Source organism: Lolium rigidum, chromosome 7, assembly GCF_022539505.1.
Source record: "Lolium rigidum isolate FL_2022 chromosome 7, APGP_CSIRO_Lrig_0.1, whole genome shotgun sequence".
NCBI classification, from domain to species: Eukaryota; Viridiplantae; Streptophyta; class Magnoliopsida; order Poales; family Poaceae; genus Lolium; species Lolium rigidum.
Window position 1 is genome coordinate 51,345,740 of NC_061514.1, and position 21,108 is coordinate 51,366,847.

General features: G+C 44.4%; 3 protein-coding genes and 1 non-coding gene across 4 annotated transcripts; 3 read left to right on the forward strand and 1 right to left on the reverse strand.

Annotated features, from left to right (window-relative positions):
• The first annotated feature begins 1,568 nt into the window (after positions 1-1,568).
• On the forward strand, positions 1,569-4,502 carry LOC124678048 (sperm-associated antigen 1-like). The gene is made up of 4 exons (XM_047213988.1): positions 1,569-1,742; positions 2,548-2,736; positions 3,570-4,147; positions 4,230-4,502. Exons 1-3 carry the CDS (start codon positions 1,569-1,571, stop codon positions 3,936-3,938), a joined length of 732 nt encoding a protein of 243 aa, XP_047069944.1. The 3' UTR covers positions 3,939-4,147; positions 4,230-4,502.
• A 594-nt stretch (positions 4,503-5,096) lies between these two features.
• Positions 5,097-5,216, reverse strand: LOC124679864. The gene has a single exon (XR_006995290.1). It is a non-coding gene; the product is annotated as a U5 spliceosomal RNA (small nuclear RNA).
• A 2,620-nt stretch (positions 5,217-7,836) lies between these two features.
• LOC124675126 (uncharacterized protein At4g15545-like) lies at positions 7,837-10,979 on the forward strand. Its single transcript, XM_047211196.1, has 9 exons — positions 7,837-8,253; positions 8,338-8,406; positions 9,385-9,438; positions 9,543-9,618; positions 9,710-9,778; positions 9,877-10,122; positions 10,204-10,246; positions 10,325-10,403; positions 10,496-10,979. The coding sequence occupies exons 1-9, from the start codon at positions 7,984-7,986 to the stop codon at positions 10,586-10,588; spliced, it is 999 nt and encodes a 332-aa protein (XP_047067152.1). The 5' UTR covers positions 7,837-7,983; the 3' UTR covers positions 10,589-10,979.
• A 4,172-nt stretch (positions 10,980-15,151) lies between these two features.
• LOC124674362 lies at positions 15,152-20,610 on the forward strand. The gene is made up of 9 exons (XM_047210403.1): positions 15,152-15,353; positions 15,428-16,148; positions 16,370-16,445; positions 16,574-16,649; positions 17,093-17,173; positions 17,953-18,074; positions 18,794-19,037; positions 19,683-19,746; positions 19,832-20,610. Exons 2-9 carry the CDS (start codon positions 15,512-15,514, stop codon positions 20,371-20,373), a joined length of 1,842 nt encoding a protein of 613 aa, XP_047066359.1. The 5' UTR covers positions 15,152-15,353; positions 15,428-15,511; the 3' UTR covers positions 20,374-20,610.
• The last annotated feature ends 498 nt before the right edge of the window (positions 20,611-21,108 follow it).

The window sequence follows — 21,108 nt, forward strand, 5'->3', positions numbered from 1 at the left end:
TGCGCTTTCTGGCGGCTGTGCCAGCCTTGAAAAAAAATCAAATAGACCCTCACGTAAGAAGCCGGCTGCAATGGACCATAGCACTATAAGGCCACTTTGGATCAACTGGTGGAGCTGCACACTGACCGTGTGGTCAAGCGACCACACAAAAAAATGGTGTGCAACAAAATCCAGCTATGAATACACCTAATTAGCCTGATAAATCCTAATTTTTTACATTAGTGTAGTTTCTCTTGAGCTTTGACATCAATTGCTCATATTTCCAGCTCCGGCATTGGATCACATGGTTGACAAACGCAATAATTGGAAAACCACATAAATCACTCCATGGCAAACTAAAGGATTGTAAAATATAGGGAAAAATACATGAATTGTCATTTGGATGAAGCATAGAAATTAGCTAAATTGTTTCCACACCTTTGCGCCTATAAGAAAGTGGTTGAAGTGAATGTTCAAATTCCTATGAAAACGGATCCGTAGCACCATTTTTTTATCCAAAGGAAATCCATATAGAAAAGCATAAATATTGAAAATCAACAAAATTCATATAATCCAAAGAGAGTCTTGCTGTTTTAAGTAGTAACGAAAAATATATACACATCTAACTGTTGAGTGAAGCTTGCGCCTATGAACTTCGCAAAAAAAAGTATCATATTGGGGAAAACTTAAAACGGAGACCGAGCTACACGTAGCTCTTTATCATATTTCAAAGTTTCAAAAAATCCGAAACAAAACTCTGTAGGTAGCCAATGATGTATACTACAATGGTGTAAAATCTCAATACAAAATACTTCATATTCTGGGCTACACAAAAATGACAAATTCTGACAAATTTTATACGCATTTCAAGACTATAAAATTTGTCAGATTTTGTTAATTTCGTGTAGCCTAGAACATAAATCAGTTTGCGTTGAGATCTTACACCATTGTACAATACACCATGTCTACCTCCAGAATGTTTTTTTGAACTTTTTTGACAGTTTGAATACGAGTTGCGGTAGTTTGAAAATAAAGAGCTACATGTAGCTGGGCTTTTAAAACGCCACACTCATCATATTGGTTCATATAAGATACTTACAAGTTACAACAATTGTGCTTTTGTAATTTCCACATTAATCGTTAATGATCATATTATTTTTAGGAAACTTACAACCCCAATATCGAAGTTTATCGAACTTCATAATTACGATTCTTATAAGTATTATCATTTTCTAATGAATATATATCCACGTCCCTCACCAACCACCTAACCAGAAGCACACATGCTTCCCAGCTGGTCGGAAGGTCGGAAGGATCGAAGTTTAAACGAGGGGCAAATCCGTGAATTCCGAGAAAGAGTAAAGAGCGAGATAATCCCGGCCGTGTTCCTCGCGGGCAGCAGCAACCCGACACCCCGCCCGCTACCATCTGTCCACATTCAAATCTCCTCTGCGCCTCCCTCATCAAACACCCCATATTCTCCTCGTCCTCGTCGATATCCCCCCAAATTTTCACGAGCTCCATCTGCCCAGCCCCTCCCCCAAAATCAGGCTCCGCCTCGCGCAGCCCCAGATCGCGTCCGGCCGGCGATGGCGGGGACGGAGGCCGTGGAGCAGGCGCACGAGCTCTACAGGGGCGGCCGCCACCGGGAGGCGCTCCAGCTCTACACGGCCGCGCTGGCGGCGGCGCGGGGCCCCGCGCAGCGCATCGCCCTCCACAGCAACCGCGCCGCCTGCTACCTCAAGCTCCACGACTTCCACAAGGTCTCGCCTCTCTCTCTGCCCTCCGTTTCTTGGTTGCGTCTGTTGGATCCATTTGACTATTGATTTCATAGATTTCGCGGGGTGCGGTGCCCCTTGGGCGCCTGGAAGGCTTAGTGTCGCTTAGAAAAGTGTGATCTTTAGCCCTGTGTTGGCTGTGTATTTTTAAGATTTCAGGGAACTTATAGTTTATAGGGAGCACAGATTGCTCGTTGATGACCTTTTAGCTATTCAAATGTCAATTTTTTGCTATGGGAGGATACTCTTGTGACCAAGATGTGCTGATCACCTGTACCTTGCTTAGCTAGGTGTCTAAATTTAACCCACCTGCTTTTAACTTTAGTGCCGTGAGGTGCTTCAAACTCCGGTTCACTATCTTGATTGACTGAATTAGAGAAGCTGGTATTACTTTCCCAAAATTAACATCAAGAAAAATTGTTCCCTGTAAATGTTAATTTACATCTAGTCAACAAGGCATAAACCATGAAGTAGCGAATGATTTAAATGTATCTGAGCCTCTGAACCATCTGACATACTGGGTTTCATTATTTGTATGGTAATGTGAAATGTGAAATTTCATCGAATAGTCAAATATCTACTTTGGTGGTCTACTCTGTCTCTGCTTCAGAAAAAAAAAAAAAGAATGCCCCCTTCCGAACCCATCTGTAGTAGTAGTACATGTTCTGTACTGGATGTGGCTATTTCTCTGGAATAAGTTGACTCCTGACATCATTTATTGTTCTTTTCTCTATATTATCATCACTGTTACCAACACTGAATTTGCTTCTTTTATGATAAAATCGTATAGGCCGCCGAAGAGTGCACATCTGTCCTTGAGTTGGACACTGAGCATGCTGGAGCTCTCATGCTACGTGCCCAGACTCTTGTCACTCTAAAAGATTACCAGTCGGCTTTATTTGATGTGAACAGGCTAATTGAAATTAATCCGTCATCCGAAGTATATCGGAACCTTCATGCACGGCTCAAGACACAGCTGGTACGCTTTTTTTTACTTGAATGTATTCTGCTAGGTCACTTTGTTATACTAGTTTCTTTCATCAGCTTTACTGGAAATGCAGTGTCATCAGATTTAAGTATACTACAAAAATATCTCTTAAACAATTTAAGGAATGGTAGATCATTGCCAGATTTTTTAAATATGTTACGTTAGATCTGCTACTCTGTATTCTTTTTCAAATATATCAAATGTTTGTAATGTATCTTTAAGTATAACTACAAAATATCTCTTAAACAAGTTAAGGAATTTCACACTGAGATTTTGCGCGTTTGTAGATTCCATCATCGTCTACATCTAGGATTTTTTTCAGAATTTTTTGAAACTCCAAAATATGATTTTCAATTTTTTGAAAATAAAGGGGCTACATGTAGCTCGGCCTCCGTTTGCAGTTTTCGGAGAAAGATGTCCTTATTAAAGATGTCATTCAAGCTATTATTGTGTATGCTATTGTCAATTTTCAAGCTGTCCAAACACATCATCAAAGGGATAGTCACTGCAATATTCAATATCCTAGTTCTGGTGGAGAGATCATGACCAACATAAACATATCACTCGTTTGCATGGTGGAACATGTGCGTGCCTAAATAGGAGGGAGGTATGGGTTTTTTAAGAGACCTTCGGTGTCTTAATCTAGCAATGTTGACTAAGAAGTGGTTGGAGGTTAATAATGTTACAGTAGATCTGCTACTCCGTATTATTTTTTTCAAATATATCAAATGTGTGGAATGTGACGCTTTTGACATCAGCACATCCCTTTTAGTTAACTGACCGAATTTTGTCGCCTGTCTTTTGTATGTTTTTGAAATTTGAAGTCACTAGCTCCGATCCCAGAATCTGAAGAGGAGTCGCTGTATACTGAAGAAGACAAAGAAGATGTGCCTCTAAAAGAAGATAAAATGAGTGAAACTTTTGTCGTTAAATCTGATCAACCTACTGCTAAACTGATTCCAGAAAAGAAACCTGCAAGTGAACCTCCAAAGGTTGAGGTGCCTCCCAGTCTGGCTTCAAAACCCCAGGGTTGGGAGACCGTCCAAAAACCAAAGGGCCATTCAGGACTTGACTACTCGAAATGGGACAAAGTGGAGGACGATTCGAGTGAAGATGACGAGGATGATGATGAAGATGAGATGCCCCAGTATAAATTCAAAGTCAGAACCATCGGTGTGCGTTCTGTGAAGTGATGGGATTACCAATCAATAAATGTATTACTCCGTGGTCTGTGGATAGTCGTTTGACAGCATCCCTACTAACTGAGGTCCCATTTGCTGTTCAACATCTCGGAATACTTGGATGAACAAGTGTTACCTGTCGGTGTTTGCTTAGCTGGGACTCAACAAAGTGTGATAATAGAAGAGCCCCCGCTGCTCTCATGTTGTGAGCTGGAGCTCAGGTAATTTTTGCAAATTCATGTTTGACTAGATCTTGAGTTGTGGTTCATGTGCTTGCTCGCTAATGCTCACATCTTGGTGCAGGTTCCAGGATTTGGAACCTTGCCTGGGAAATCGTCAAGTTTGTGGAGCACATCATGTTCCGGGGCACAGGGGTAAAGGAGCACAGCACGTTGATGCTGTAGAAAAAACCCCTTTAGTTCAGGCTGACAATCTTATTGCAGTGTTCATCTTCGTAGAATCCTAGTCTAGTTACCAGTGTAGATACATTGCCCATCCATGTATTTGAAGTTCTATTTGTGTTGATCCGAGTTCCGTGTTCCTTGTTGATCCAAACCAATAGTGGCTTTACTTTAAACTGCAATCACAGACTTGCCTGTTGGGTTCCTCGTAGTTGATCTGGGAGTAGTAGTACTACTCCTGATTAGTCGCTGCATTGAAATTAGAAAACTGTTCTGACGTGCTAGCTCGCGCCTATATTAGATATATTATTAACCACTGATTCGATTGTGACTATAAGTTTAGCTAAAATTTATCTATGGATTAAATTCCATGACAGACAATGACTATTGACTAGCCATATATTAGATAATTTAACCACTGATTTGATTGTGACTAACAGTTTTCCCGTCATTGACGAGACTCCGGATTTTTGCCATTTGCTCACTTCAGTTCATCTCATTGCCTCAAAGCGAAGGTGAAATGCAGACCGAAACAACTTACAAAATTTATCTATGGATTAAATTTGTTAGCTACAAAATTTTGATCTACTTCAGCACTAGCCAGAGACGCAACACTTCTGCTCAGACTTCACACAGTTTTTTTTTTTGTGTGCACCTGTTATCAAGAGATGCAAAACAGCTACATACTAGTGAATTATTCGCCATGTCTGGTGAAATATTAAGGAAAACGTAAATGCAAAATTCAAATTTAAACTTGAGAATTGTGGGGGGCCTCCTGCAGTAGGAGAATCCCCTTAAAAAATTAGCGTATGCTGCTATTTGCGGCGCGCACACGGTATTCTTTAGTAAAAGGCGAAAGAATAGTTCGCTTTGTGCTCACCGCGCAGCTGCGTGCTTTCGCAACCTCGCTCTGGTGCTCCTTATATACAGGCTCCTCGGCTGGCAGCGCTTCCAGCCAAGCGAGGTGGTACTAAACTCTGTCTGCTGAGCGCTCTGCCCGCAGCGCGGCTGTGGCTTCGCTAGCACAAATGGGCCAGAACTGTGATATTTCCCACCAACAAAACGTTATGGTCCAAGCCTGCAGAGCTTAGCCTAACATCTCTCTTCGATAGGAATAGCCCAATGTCGTTTTCACGGGCACCGTTTTTGTTGTAAAATGAAACTGCCTATTTTCCCCTTTTGCCTTGATTAGTAAATCAATTTGTTTTCTACCTAAAAAATCATTTTTTTCAATTTATTGTAAAAAAATTGGAAGGACATTATTTTTAAAAGTAAGTATTTCGTAGAAATGCATAGCTAATGTCCTGCAAGGAATTTTCAAATCATACAACATATACATTATGTACACAATTTTTTTCACGAGCCATTCCTACAAACCCAGAGATGGTTTAAAATAGAAAGAGAAAGAGAGAACTTTTGAGAGTCCACAGTCGGTGCCATCTTTGTCAGGCGCCTTTGTCCTCCTCCTCCGGCGGGGCGTCAGCTGTGAGCGAGCATGGGCGAGGTGGCCAGGTACCCTCCTTGTGTAGTAGGTTTAGAGGTAGGTCTTCTTGTAGTTTTCACCTAGTCGAGTTTGACATCATGCCGGCGGGAATCGATCGCTGGAGCACACAAGCTGCGCCTGGCGCCTAGCAACGGTGCTCCTCCTCTCGCCATGGTGCTTTGAAGGTCGAAGGCGGAGTTGGGGATGGAGAAAATCACTGCCTTCCCATTCAATAAGCATGGCGTTTGGGTCAGCGGCACCCTAGATTCTCTTCCACTCTTCTTGTCGTCATCGAGGTGGTGGAGGTGAGGTTGGAGGAAAACACTTGCTTGGCAGATCTAAAGGAGATCAGGTGAAGCTTCACTTTCCTAGTTCAGCAACATCAACTCTCACGGTGGATTTCCAGCCTGGTGTTCTTGTGATTACACTCGGGAGAGCTGATCAGCAACATCGTTTCTTTGGAAGCTACGCCGCACATGGCAGTGGTTGAAGGTTGGCCTTCTCTGGAGGCTACACCGCCCTCTGTTGTGGTCGATTGGTGGTGTTCCAGCCGTTGTTGCTTCTTCTGGTCGAATGTTAGCCTATCTATTTTCTCCCAGCCTATGAGCCTGAAGGGAGACCGTGGCTATTCTTCGTTGTATCCATGATCTTTCATGGAAGCTTCGTCGTCCCAAGTGACGTAGTTCCCGGCGACGGCGATGTGCTCGTGAGGAAGAAGTCTTGGACCCGTTTGCTTTCTCCATTAGGTGTTAGGGGTCCTCTTTGCAAAAGTTCTAGGACCAACTTGTACTGTCCTATTTCCTTTAGATCTTTCTTCAAGATGTACTTGGAGGCCTTGTGGTGGCGCTTGAGGTTTCGCCGACCCTTTTCTCTAGCAGAGGCGGTTGAATGGGAGAACCTGACTAGGGAGCTGGACTTTACTCAGGCAAGTGAAGGGGACGATTTGATATCTTGGCACTTGGAACCATCAGCGGAGTTCTCCACCAAGTCCATCTACTGTAGGCTGTCGCAGGAGGCTGCGGTCACACATTTTAGGGAAGTGCGGAGGACGAGGGTGCCTCCCGGGATTAGAGTGTTCTGTGGCGGCTCCTGCGGGGCAAACTACCGTGCTCGGCTGCGGGTGGCCAAACGGAGAGGTCGAGTCCAATGGGCTTTGCTCCTTATGTGGCGAGCACGAGGACTGTGATCATATTGTTTTCAAGTGTTCCTTGGCGCGTTTTACGTAGGCGGGAGTTAGGGAACTCTGCATTGCTCGTGGAACCCTGTCGGGGTAGGGGATTTCCTTGCTATATCGCATGGCTTATCCGGGCGTATAGGAGGATCGTTTGGTTTTCCTTCGCGGCGTTAGCTTGGACGTTATGGAATATTCGTAATAAGCTTACTATGGAGGGTGTTCTTATTGGCAAACCGGCGATGCCTTGTACAAAATGATCATTTACATGCGGCAATGGCGGATCTTGCGGTGAAGTGGAAGGATAGAGGGGCTGCTGGACGCGGCGATGGAGACCCTGCGGAGGCTTCATGCGGAGTTGGCGGCGCCGGCGGTGATATGACATCGCCATGTACACAGGCGAGTGTGTGTGTTCGTGTGCTCTCTGGATATGTTATGTTGTACTCTATCTGTGGTGTGTGGCTCGATGCAGGGACCTGGTAGGCTTTGTGTCGTGGTTGAGCGGGTACTCGCTGTTCGAGTCGATGGTGTGGTTTTGGGAGCGGTGGCTCAGTGTGTTGCATAACTCATAACTCTGTATGTGTCGTTGCTTTATTAATTTAAAGCAGGGCTAAGGCCTTAAGTTTAAAAAACTTGGAGGCCTTGTGTTAAAAAAAATCCTACCAACCCTTGTTTTGTCTTGTGGGCGTGACTGCAGGAATGTGCCACTAATAGAAGAGCATAAAAAGGGAACATTGCACTCTTTCAATAAAGGTTAGTGGAAAATTAAGAAGAAAATTGGAAGAAATGAAGGCAAGACAAAGCAAGCATGGAAAATGAGTTGGAGCTCCAACAGTACAGCTGCCAATCCCGGTCACGTCCCAAAAACAAATAAAAATTAGAAGGAAAAAGCTTCCTTAAAACTTTTCCAGTCCCGTCCTTCCCCGGCGCCGGCGACGACCGCCGCAACCACCTCCCGGAGAGGTGGAAAGCTGACGTGCCTGTCCGTCTCAGGCGGAGGAGATGGCGAGGCACGAGGCCGCGGGGGCGGCCACGGGGGTGGACTTCCACCTGCCTGACGAGATCCTGGCCGTGATCCCCACCGACCCGTACGAGCAGCTGGACATCGCGCGCAAGATCACCTCCATGGCCATCTCCTCCCGCGTCTCCCGCCTCGAGGCCGACGTCGCGCGCCTCCGCCGGGACCTCGCCGACCGCGAGCGCTCCGAGGCAGACCTCCGCGCCCGCCTCGCCGACTCCGACGCCCGACTCCTCGCCGCCCTCGACGACAACGTGCGTTTCCTATCGCCCAGACGTTTTGTGCCGGGAGAATTATGGTTTGTACTTAGCTGTTCGTGTTTGATTCTCCGTGTGCAGGCGAAGCTGGTGAAGGAGAGGGACACCCTCGCCGTCACGGCCAAGAAGCTGTCCAGGAACTTGGCAAAGGTGCGATGTTCTTAAATCTTCTAGCTCCGATCTTAGTGTTAATTCCTGTGATTTCAAATTAGTATGTTTTGTTCTTAGGGTGGACTATTGCTAAAAATTTGCTAATCTTGATTACAATTGTGGATTTTAGTGTCTATTTAGTAGGAATGTGGACTGAAGCCTTGGAATGTTAGTTTCATTTGCTTGTTTATTCTAGTGATATGGTTTTCAGTGCCCATGATTATGGGCAATTGCTAAAGGTGGGGTCGAACAGTTACATGAAATTGGATGAAAAATTGGTCTTCCCACTATTGAGTGCTAACTGTACTATTACAATTTTTTGTGAGTTTTATTGTACTCTGATGGAAGGTTACAGCTTTTCACTGACTTATCAAAGTTGCTTATAAAAATTTCACGGCTTCCGTCAGAAGGCACAGTTTTGGTTGGAGCTAAATTCTGGTTGAAATTCTTGTTAGTTCTGTCAACTGTGGGGCGAACACTTTGGGACAGCTTTACTTGTATAGTGGGCAACTAAAAATAGGCCATGATTAGCTCCAAGCAATGTGGTGGTGTCACGAACAGACTAACTTGATTCTGTTATGCTCATAGTGAAGCCTGTGACAGGTAGATAGTTTTAGTATTTTCTCTAAAAAATCATTGTCATAATATTTTAAATATCAAATTGCTTACTAGCTTTGTGGGAACAATTCGAAAGAACTCAAATAAGATCGGTGGATGACAACTGCTTTACTGTCAATTACACTATTCTGTAATTTGATTCTACACTGTTGTGTGGAAGCTGGGAGTGTTGTGGTGTGAAGTTTTCTTTGGCAACATACTCTTTCATGACTTTTTATTTACTTACTCTCGAATTTATTAATCAAATAGGAACACTAATTATTCATTATAAACTTAGTTAAACTCATAATTTTCAAGAATCAACATGGAAATTTTAGTTTGGTAGTCGAGAAATTACTCAAGGTCTTTTGTTCTTTGTAGCTGGAGGCATTTAAGAAGCAGCTGATGAAATCACTTAGTGAAGATAATTTATTGGTGGGTATTACTGACCAAACTCTTATTTTCTATTTGAAGATTTCTAGTTTCTGTTCTGCTGGTCTTGTTTGGTGACAAATAACATTACCTGCATAAATTCGCAGCAATTTTCAGAAACAGGTGAAGATCGTGATGCAGATGTAGGAAATAATTGGACTGCTAGAATTCCTCCTGGGAAAGGTGTCGGTCAACCTCACAAATTTCAAAGCCATTTCCCGATCCAGAGTTTGTGGCTTTTCCTTGATTTCATTTTTTATGTTTGAATTGGCAGATGAAGTTTCAAGCAGCCGCGCCTCTTCAAATACTTCCAGCAGATCCACAATCACCGAATCATCCCAAGGTGGCATTAGTGAACTCTTACTTTTGAACTACTAAATCATAACACATGTCACCTGTTATTTCTCGACCATCAGCCGCTTACTATGGTAGCATTCACAGGATACCAGTTCTCAATCACACCATATGTAGCCCCAAATATAACTCCTGGTTCAACACCAATTGTTTCATTCTCGGGTGGTTCTCCACTTGCATATTCAACTGGCCCTTCCACTCCGAAGTTTTATTCTGGTCCAACATCACCTACAAAATCCCGGACTGAAGGCCAATCAGCATTTTCGTCATGGAATGGATCCAGTCATCAGTATTCAGCACCTGTCTCTCCTCCTGAACGCCGCTCATTCACAGGTTCTACACAGTGAATCATCAATTGGGGTCTGGTATTCATTTGAGATAGTCCTGAACGCTTTTTTTTTGTTATCTGTCCAGGGCGACCTCGTATAGATGGAAAGGAATTCTTCCGACAAGCACGGTTAGCTATTATGCTGTTGACTATTCAGAAAATTTGTTGTTTGTTCATCTCATAACACTTGTGGCTACAAAATATCAGGACTCGACTTTCTTATGAGCAATTTGGAGCATTCTTGGCAAACATCAAGGAATTCAATGCGCAGAAACAGTCGCGAGAGGTAGCATGGTTTACCAGTATCTACAGCCTTTCAGTTCATTAATATCCACAGATTATCTAATGTGATGTTTTCTACTTCATCGATTTCTACAGGACACACTGTCAAAAGCAGAGGAGATTTTTGGAACAGAGCACAAAGACTTATACAGTTCTTTTCAGAGTATGCTTAATCGCAACCAATCTTGAACCTATCACAGGCTGCTATTTTTTCTTCTCTTAAACAAGCAGCTTTTATTTTCGTTGGTGTGTCTCTTCCGACTAAATGATTGTACCGTTCTGGGAGGCTAATTGTGCCTTTACCATGCCATTTGTTTTCAAGAGAGCATGTATCTTCAGAGTGAACATTGTTCTCTCATTGGTCACAAGATCATATTGTCGGAAATTTGTGCATAGGCCACCCTAGTTCGAGGGCTTTCATCCTCAATAGCATGATGTAAATGGATGTTTCAGTTTTTTTGGTCTGTGTAATTGGATTATAAATCTGCCTTCCATTGTAGCACTCCCAGTCTTCGTGATTGTACACTCGATTGCAGATAACTTGAGGCGGGTGTATTTCATTGTGCAAAAATGCCATATATTCTTCTGTTGTTCAAATATGATCATTTTTTGTGTATTGGAATGCAAGCAAAAGCCTTCTGGATGATATTACAACAAGAGCAGGCGGTGACACTCATTTGTTCCGAAGCATTATGAGGAGGCTGGTGCCTCTTGAACTTCTGTTTGTAGGCCAATTTTTTGTTGAGGACTACTTGGGCAATAAAATCAATCAAGGAATTTTTTTCCATTAAACAATACAAGGCTACTAGTGAAAGGCAATTACAAGAAGATTAAAAAAGGAACGCATGATGAACAATAAAAAAGATATTAGGAGCGAATAAATTGCTCCTGTGCTACGGAGAGTTCTTTATATTTTAATAAATCTTGAAATCGTATTTGCAAGATTCAAAGTTTTCTTAAGTGTGGATAAATCTCAATGCAAAATTATTTGCATTTTAGGTACACAAAAATGACAAAATCTGTCAAATTTTGAAGGATTGAAAATTGTTTGGAGCGATTTTCTTTAATAGTAAGAACCTAAATCTGTGTCGGTGCATACTTAAACCCGCGTGGCTGTGTTGTGCATCTACTTTCCAAACCAAACAATAATGTAGGCTCGTTTCTTACTTCGCCAAGTTTCTTGAGCTAGGTTCCTTTCTTACTTCACCAAGTCTCTTGAGAAAAGAACGCTCAGTACGGCGACAACCAGTGTACAAATTCATACGCTGCTGAGCTGCCTCCGAAGTCCAAATGCTCTTCTGAGCTTGCGGTTGAACAGTTCTGTTATTGATGAACTCTCCAACTGAAACTAGAGCTTCGAAACAAGTCTTCTGGCATGGCTCCCAAATTAGCCTCGTGCCCATACAAATCTTTAAACGGGGAACAATCGAGCAATAAACATGTTACGAACTCACTTCTACAATCACTCAACAGTACGAGATTTCATGGTTTTGAGGACACAAGCAGTAAGGAGATAGGGATCAGAGAACGGTTAGGGGAAAGAGGAATTCAGGGGAGAAAGAGAGAGGCGCCGTTTCTTTTCGTGATCCAAATGGATAGTCTTTTCGTTTTCTGATGATGCACATACTCCTCCCTCCATTCTAATTTAGTCTACATTTTAGAAAAAGTCAAACAAACTAAAACTGCATTTATTAGTACTGCTTTAACCAATAGCTACATTAAAAATAATATCATCCAATAGAGAGAGCAAGGCCGTTTCATTTTCTGTGTTTTTGTTAACTAAAAACTATAAGGTAGATTGTCTTAGGACATCGATGGGCTGACTTGCCGGGATCCCATGTAGTGTAAACTTCCTTTGATCTCATCAACGTCGCCGTTGTAATCCTCGCAGAAGTAGCTAAGGTTGCTGCAGAATGTGTCAAAGTGTCACTTGGTCGAGGTAGTGGCCGTAGAGAAGATATAGGTCTTATTGACGAAGACGGTGCAATAGTCGTGGCTGACATGGACTTGGTTCGTGAAATCCTCCCCTCCGTGAGAATGCGATGCGGATTCTCTTGACTTGTAGTGGCAAAGTCAAAGAAGCTACAATTTTCCTAACTTGTCCAGTTCCCAGCCATTAGATCCTACACCAGCAGTTCAGATTTCATGCTACAGTACATATCTACAACAGTTTCACACGGTGCTTCATCTACAATGTTCGTCTCAATCCCTGTCTTTCATTTTTGATCCAAGGGTCATGGTTGTCAAGTCAGGGTACTGTATCACTAACTTTGCATCACCAAGTTAAAAAATCCTCGTCGGTGAGAATGTGCTTTCCAGCAACAAGCAGATAAATCCAGGGCATTCCCATGCTACCAACTATATCCGAGGTGCGCACGCCCCACCGTTTCTCACTGCTGCACCGTGCAAATATGCAACCTTCAGTATTCCAAGACAACTGTGTACATTTAATAGGATAGGATGTAATTTGTGGAAATTATGAGTAGTTCCAGCAGTTGCTTTGACAATATCAACATAATAGTTTTTTTAAAAAAAAGAGGAAAAAAGCTTTGCCCTATTCCATTGATTAAGAAGAAATAGTTTTACAAGGAATCCGGTGACACCCTTATCACAGAGGAACTACTCACACGACATCAAATTTCTCATACATTTGTCACCCGCCAACACCCAATGCCTAGCCTCTAACTTAATCTTGTGGAAAACCACTGAAGGCGGCGAATGCTTATTGTTGAAGACCCGAGCATTTCTTTCATTCCAAATCTCCTAAGACATAAGGAGTGTAAAGGAGGCCACGTCTTGACACTTTGTTATCGTGCCCCACCAAGGATGAAGAGCGGCGGTAGCCCATTCATTGAGGTCAAGAGTTTGAATGCCAAGCCACTTCTTGAGGTGACCCCAAAGTCTAATGGTGCAACCACAATTGACAAGGTGATCAACAGACTCCAAAAACCCGCTTGCAAAGGGAACAATTCCGGCAATTTGGACAACCTCTCTTCTCCAACCGGTTATTAGTTCAAAGCCTACATTGGAACGCGAGCCACATAGAAACTTGTTTTTTAGCGGAGCACAAAACTTACATATATAGCATAATAGTTACTCCAAGATTCAGCACTAACGACAAAAGGACCTCAAAGATTGCTAAGAGTATGAAAATATCCCGGATTCAAGAAGGGAATATGCCTCCGTATGCCTGAATTTTGTGAATTGCAGCCATATGATCTCGTACAGTCTCAATTTTATCATTTTATGAGATTTTGTTATTTTTATTTTTTACTGAGAGCCAAATACATTATATTTCGCTCTGAAAATTTAACATTCATAAAGTACAACATTGTCTACCTCTAAATATTTTTTCGGAATTTTCTGAAACCCTGAAATCAGAAAGTTTTGAAGTTTATTACTCGTAGTAAAAAAAAGGACAGTGCTGAGCGTCCCCCGGGGGATCAAATCCCCGGATCCCCCGGATCGCCAGCCGTCCGATTGGGTCAAGTCAGCACGCGCCTTCGTCTGATCAACAGAACGCACCAAAGACACTTTCGCCCACCTCCACCAGGTGGGTGGACCCGCCATCCGAGCGCATCGAGCTCGCAGTACCGTCGCCGCCACCGCTCGCAGTAGCGCCTCCGGCGAGGGCCAGCCCCTTGAAGCAAGTGCGGACGCCCTTTGTAGCAAGGTCGGCAACCTTTTGTAGCGATGCTGGCTGCTGCGGGCAGCAACCGCCCTCGCCCGCCGGTAGCGACCGCCTCCACTGCTTGTAGCAACGCCATGAGCTTCTTGTAGCAAGTCTTGGCCGCCATTTGTAGCAAGGTCGTCCATCGCTGGCAGCAACCCCCTCCGCCGCTCGGCGCAACGCCGACAACCGCCTTGCAGCAAGGCCGGCCGCCCTTTGTAGCAAGGCCGGCCGCCGCCGGCAGCAACCGCCTCCGCCGGCAGCAACCGCCTCCGCCGACAAACCCATGTAGCAAGGCCGGCCATCATTTGTAGCAATGTCGGTCGCCGCTGGTAGCAATCGCCTCCGCCGATGGCAGCAACTGCCTCCCCCGACCGCCCATGTTTGCAGCATGCCCATGATTCGCAAAGGCCGGTGGCACGACCAGCAGCACATGGAGTATGCGGGAGAGGGAGGGAATGGGGGCGGCACGCTCGAGCAGGTGGAGGCCGGCGGTGCGCTCGAGCAGGTGGAGGCCGGCGGTGCGACCTACAGCGACGGCAGCGCCGCTCGCAGCAGCACATTGAGGAGGCGTGAGAGATGGGGATTGGAGGCTGTGCGCTCGAGGTGGTGAAGGCCGGTGTCGACGCGGCGCGCTCATGGAGGAGGCAGCCGGAGGAGGATCCATGGGGAGATTTTGGGTGGGGACGACGAGGTGGTGGTACAGGCGTACATCGGCGGCGTGTGGCCGTGGCTGTGCGGAGCGGTGTGTTCTGTGGAGGAATCACAATTCACAAGTAGTAATACAGGAGGACGCTAGGTAGAAGAGGGACGGGATAAGGCTTGACAGGGGGGCCCACCCACGTTTTCCTGGCACGCTCGGGGACGCGTGTCACGCTGGCGATGCGGAGGAAGAAACGCGAGCCATCCCCCGGATGATCTCCAGCGTTTTCCTAAAAAAAACCGGGCTACCCCCTGGGTTTCCGAAATACGAGTATACCTGCTCTATTGTCACTCCAATACAAACTCCGTTTATCTTCTTTCCTTGACCGTGATTTGCTCCGCTCCGGCGACCCACCCAGCCCGCCGCCGTTCCGCACCTCAGCGCCCGTCGCCGGCCGCCACCGCCGCCCCCTTCTTCCACCTCATAGCGTCCCCTCCTGCTCTAAACCTCTCCTCAGTACTCTACCACCGCCGCCGCGCCGTACCTTAATTAGCGCCACCGCTGTCGCCTGAATCCCGCCGCCAGACACCTCCGCCTCTCACGCACCATCGCCCTCCTTCCTCGTCGCCTTCTTATTCGAGGTATGCGTTCGCTTCTTATCCGAGATCCACTTGACTAGCTAGTTTCAACCCCACTGACATCCACTACCACCCAGATCCGCGCCTATGGGGATTGAGGGCATGCCCGGATGATGCCTGCTGCTGTCCAGTTGCGGATTGTGAATCTGTAGGAGAAGAAGATGGAGTTCATCAGTCTTGGTCCCAACGATGAAGAGGAGGGCAACCGTCAGACCGAAACCCTGGCTGCGACTGCAGTGGCATCCGAACCGCCTAGCAGCACCACCAAAGCTTCTGCTAATGACATCATAGATCTTGAAGAGGGGCAGTTCCCATCCGAGCCTGACGCCAAGGACGGCCAGACCAAAGCCGTGGATGCAAATGGGCTGGAGCCTCTGGCGTCGGAGCATCAACCGCAAGACAGGCCTAGTACTGTGGATAGTGCCAAGGCTTCCGTTGAGATCGCAGATCTTGAAGAAGAAGAAGGACAGGTCGCGTGCAAAGCCGGCGCCGAAGATACACAGGGGAGTGGTGACCTTCAGGCTGAACCCTTGATTGTAAACGGACTGGATGCTACAAGGGCTTCCGATGAGATCATAGACCTTGAAGAAGGGCAAGTCGAAGATATGGACCTCTCAGATGACGGCGAGGTCATTGTGAAGGGTCAGACGTCTGATGCCCCTGTTCAGGCCCAGGCCAGCGTGCCAGCTTTACTACAGAGTTTACATGGTGTTGTCTCAGTTGGACTCGACAAGGGTAATGGGCCTGGAATTGTTGCCCAGGTTCATGCTTCGAGCAGCGCCTTTATCGATGAAAGCTGTATCCTCGCAATGAATGGTTTTTCTGTTCTTAATTTCTACCTTTTAGTAATGTACTCCTGCAAGCATGTTCATGTAATCTGGAAGCCCATCTGTTTCGGTATTTACATGAATCCTGTGAGTTGTGTTCACATCGAAAGAGTGGCAGGATCGCAGACATGTATTGTTATTACCGATCAGGTCATTGCTAGATGTTTTTGTTCCTTGATATTGCGTGCTTAGCCACAAGAGGAGTTAAAAGAGCCCGAGTGGAATCAGCCGAGCCTTCAGTCCGTGTAATCTACAACAACTTGACAAGGTTAAACATGAGCTGTTTTCTTCCAAATAATATCTATGCAGTACGTTACATATGTTAATCTACTTATTCTTCTGAAACATCTTAGAACTCTATTTTAAGTGCTACCCTTTATTTTCTCAACATTCCAGGGAAAGCAAAAGGAGGCTCATGGAACTGATGCAACAATGGTCTGAGTGGCAAGCTAGAAAGCAACACACTTTGACGGTACTGCTCTTTACAACTATGTTTTTTTTTTTTTGCTGGTATGGTAGTTTTGCATCAACTTTATAATCCTTGTTTATATGCCAGCAGCTCTCAGGCAATGCTTTAATTGAGAGCTGTTTCCAGTGATAAGATACGGGTACAGGAGGTTACTAAAAAAATGGTCATGGATGAATTAGTTTTGCTTCTTATATTAATATCTTTCATGTTCCATCAGTAGAGCAACCTTGGGTAGCTGGTTTAGATGTCTTGGTGTTATCGTTATTGCTTCACTGCTAAAATATAATTGTTGTCCAGGTCAATAGAAGAAGATAGTGACCTGTGGAGGGAAAAATTTAGTAGGTTACAACAGACTAAAATGGGACTAGGATATCCTTCATAAAAATGCTGAAGAGAAAATGCTCCTTTCTTTATATTTATTGTTTATTTTGGTTGAAAAATGACAGGATTCTGTGGAAGAGGTCCTGGAGTGTGGTGAAGAGACTTATTATCCAGCATTACATGTTGGTTCAGAGAGATCTGCTGTGGTATGTATAAGCAAGCCCATTTTGATCTCTCCTAAGCTCAGCCTGAAGATCAATGCTCTATTTGAAGTATGGGACTGCTGTTACAAAACTTTGGTCGTTCTTTTTGAAATTAAATTCATTCACTAAAATGCACATTGAAGATAATGCCGCTATGCTGTAATTTTGAAAACCCTTTATTTAGTTCTGCACATTCTGTGGGTTTAGTTTTTTTTTTTTCGCTTGTTGATTTCTTGGTAGATAATCTTCCTAGGGCATTTCACATGATATTAGATGCTGGATTCTACGTGGCCTGGGCCCTGTGGCGAGCCGGCATGTCTAAGGCAGCAACATGCCTGTCCACTACAGAAGGCACACGATTTTCTTAAAAAGAAGGAATGTATCTGATAGAGATGAGTTAGTTTGCTAACTGCTTGGATATGGCATGTATCCCTTCAGGATACGGTTATTAGTAACTGTAGCAGGATAGGCATATGCACATGGTTTTTTGAGTCGCTGAATAGTCGCTGTATAGTCGCCGAGTCGTTTTCCAAAAATCACGGCGACTCGCGGCTATACAGCGACTTTCGTAGACTATACACCGAGTCGCAGCCTCGGAGACTTAGTTTTGAGTCGACTCAAAACCTTGTGTATGTGTCGTACAAGGAAATCTTGTAGATTACATTAGGTTTTAGGTCTTAATTATCTTGTTTTTGTGTGGGGAGATCTTAATTATCTTATGCCTCTTGAGTTGAGTTGGTTGAAATCTAATAATTATACTTTTTGTTTTGCTTATCGAGAAGTCATTTTGGGTGGATAGCCAAGCACGAGGAAATGTTGCTGTGGATGATGGTGCGGTGCCACTGTACAACCGAGAGTTTACGTTGGGTTCGACTCCTCTTGGTGATCCATCAAACACTGAAAGGTACTGGTTATTAATTCTTTGCATATACTGGCCTATGTTGGCCATGTTGCTTGCCCTCACCTGGGTTCAGAAACACCTTTGAGCCTATTACCCCTCTTAGTTTCTCCTTTTCAGGTCTGGGCTGTGACGGCCGTCATAGTAGAAATTAGCATATTGCTTAATTACTCTCTTGATGAGTGTTACTGTTTCATAGTGTATTCGTTGGACATATCTTGATCATCAATGCAATCTGCAAATAATCTTTGTCCAGTGTGTAGAAATTTTAACTTTGTGCAGCTTCCAAAACCTTCTCATTGGCATTGTCCTGATATCAATATATTCTGAACTATGAGTAGATCATGGGAGCTGATATGCATTTTTGTTTTTTAAATGATATGGTTTGTTTTCTCGAAAGTATTTTTTTATATTTAGCATCCACTGTCTGAAAATGACTTCAAAGTTCACATCTACTTTTTTTTGGTAAACTTTGTCCTTTTCTGGCCCTGACAAGAGTTCCTTATACTACCTGTGATGTCTCAAGAAGACGTACTTCATTCTTTCTCAGGACATAGACTTCTATTTGCAATTTCTTGGCCCGTGACCATCTTTCTCATAGTTTACTTACATTTGGCATTTCTTGTCTTCAGATGATCTTTCTCGTGATCTCGTCGTTAATGTCTAAATATAGTATTATACTTTTACGTGGATTTGCAACATGACTGTCCTTGTTTCTTTGGCAGCAAACAAGATAAGGATGATTCTCGCTGTTTCAACTGTGGTTCGTATAGTCATGCCCTGAAGGATTGCCCAAAGCCTCGTGATCATGTTGCAATTAGCAATGCCCGCAAGCAGCACAACTCGAAAAGGAACCTATCCAATGTTAGTCGTGGGCAAAATCGGTACTACCAGAAAACTCCAGGCAAATTTGATGATCTGAAAGCAGGAGTCCTGGGATCTGAGACTAGAGAATGCTTAGGGCTCAGGGTAAGTGATGGATTTTCTTTTACTGTTGATGCTTAATTCATCTTGATTTTGTTTGGTCTTCTGGTCTGTTCTCCTTTTGTATCAGCATCTAACAGTCTACAGATATAAATTGTGAGATTCAAGGGCCTATCTTTTGACGTTTATCTGTTAGCTTAATGAAATGATGTGTCATGCATGTGTTGAAATCAAATACTCCGTATTAGTTGATTAAATTCAATACATCAGCCATCATAGCTTTAAAATCATCCATTAGCATTCATTTTCTTTTGAATTTTCTTACCATAGTAGATGAACAAACGCCATTACTTATTAATCCAAGTGTTTTGTCAGCCATGATTAGTTAGATTTTATAGCAATTCATGAAACGAAGTTTGTAATCAGCTGGTTGCCTCTGATGTTCTCTCCACAAAAAATGCAATAACATTTTTGTTGGACGTCTTATTGGTTAGTGCCATAACTTACAAGAATCTCGTATCCAATAGTTGTTGGGCTTTAGTTATTTTTCTGCAATGCCATTTTGTTGCTAGAGCACTAGTTCTGTTTTGTGAACCGACAATTCTCGTGTGTCTTAGAAATCAATAAAAACACTGCCGCTATAAAGTTAACCTCCAGATGTTTTTGCTGAGAGTATCCCAATCCATGCAGGAAAATGATCCGCCTCCTTGGCTGCACAGAATGCGGGAATTAGGTTATCCTCCAGGTTACCTAGGTAAGGAGTGCCCTTTACTAACCCGTAATTAAAGATTATCTCGTTTTCTGAGTCTTGCTGTTCTCTGTCTGATTGTGATTGTTAGATGAGGTGGAAGACGAAGATAAACCTTCTGGCATCACCATATTTGGGGACGGGGAGGCGAAAGCAGAGCATGAGGAGGGAGAGCTCCCAGAGCAAGGCGAGCCATCTCCACCTCTCAAGAAGATGACGGTCGAGTTCCCCGGGATAAACGCACCGGTTCCAGAGAACGGCGACCCTTGGCTGTGGGGCAGCACCCCGCCCCAATCCTCCTCGGGCCGTCACCACCATCCATCATCGGATTCGAGGGACAGAGGCCCTCCTGGCGCAGAGCACTACTCTTCATCGAGGTACCATCCCTATGACCACGGACCAGCTACCCCAGGTCTCGTGCGGTCTCACTCGGACAGAGGACGGAGAAGCTCCTCCGGTTACTACGACAACCCACCGCCACCGCCTGGTGAGGAGGGTGCCTGGACCCCTCATGCGTACTCGAGCAGGCAGCACAGCTCAGGATCGGAGATGTCGCGTCACTCAAGAGAGAGGGAAAGGGAACGAGAGAGGGACTGGCATGACAGGCACTACTACAGCAGCGGTCGGAGGTGAATGACATTGAACATCTGTAGGCCAGCTGACTTTCGTTTACCAATGAAGAACCTGTTATCTGCAATGTGGTTGCTGACATACCTACGGTAGCTGTTGTGTAGAAAACAGCCTCAGATCATAGAAATCTTTTGAAATGTTGAATCTTTTATGTGGTCGTGATGCAGATTGTGAAATTTTGTTCAATTGTAGGAGAATTTAAAGGAGATTTATGGCTACGTCTGATTGAATTTGTTTTTCGAAATGGTAATACTAGAGCGATGATTGACCAATGGAATGAAACAATACGAAAACAAAAATGAAATACTAGTTGAGCGACGCGAGCTGAGACGGAGAAGCCATTAGACTGCTGCAGCAGGTGCTCCCACCGTCCCACGCACGGCACTCCACGTACACCTTGGACACTTTGCAGGCGACACGGCAGATGCATATCAGTATACCGCAAGTAAGAACTTTTTTTGGTAGACCGATATACTCCTCGATTGAAAAGGTAATACTGTACTAGAGAGACACCAACTTAATTAATAATTAATAAATAAACTCTATTGATCATAATAAAGCATGAGGTCATGGACGCCATCAATGATTTCTCAAGCCTCCGTACCAAAAACTTCCATCTGCTCAACTCCACTTATATTCCTCTCATTCCGAAGAAAAAAGGGGCCCATGACATCAACAACTTTAGACCAATTAGTCCCATCCATGCCATTGCAAAGAACGTTGCAAAAATGATGGCCC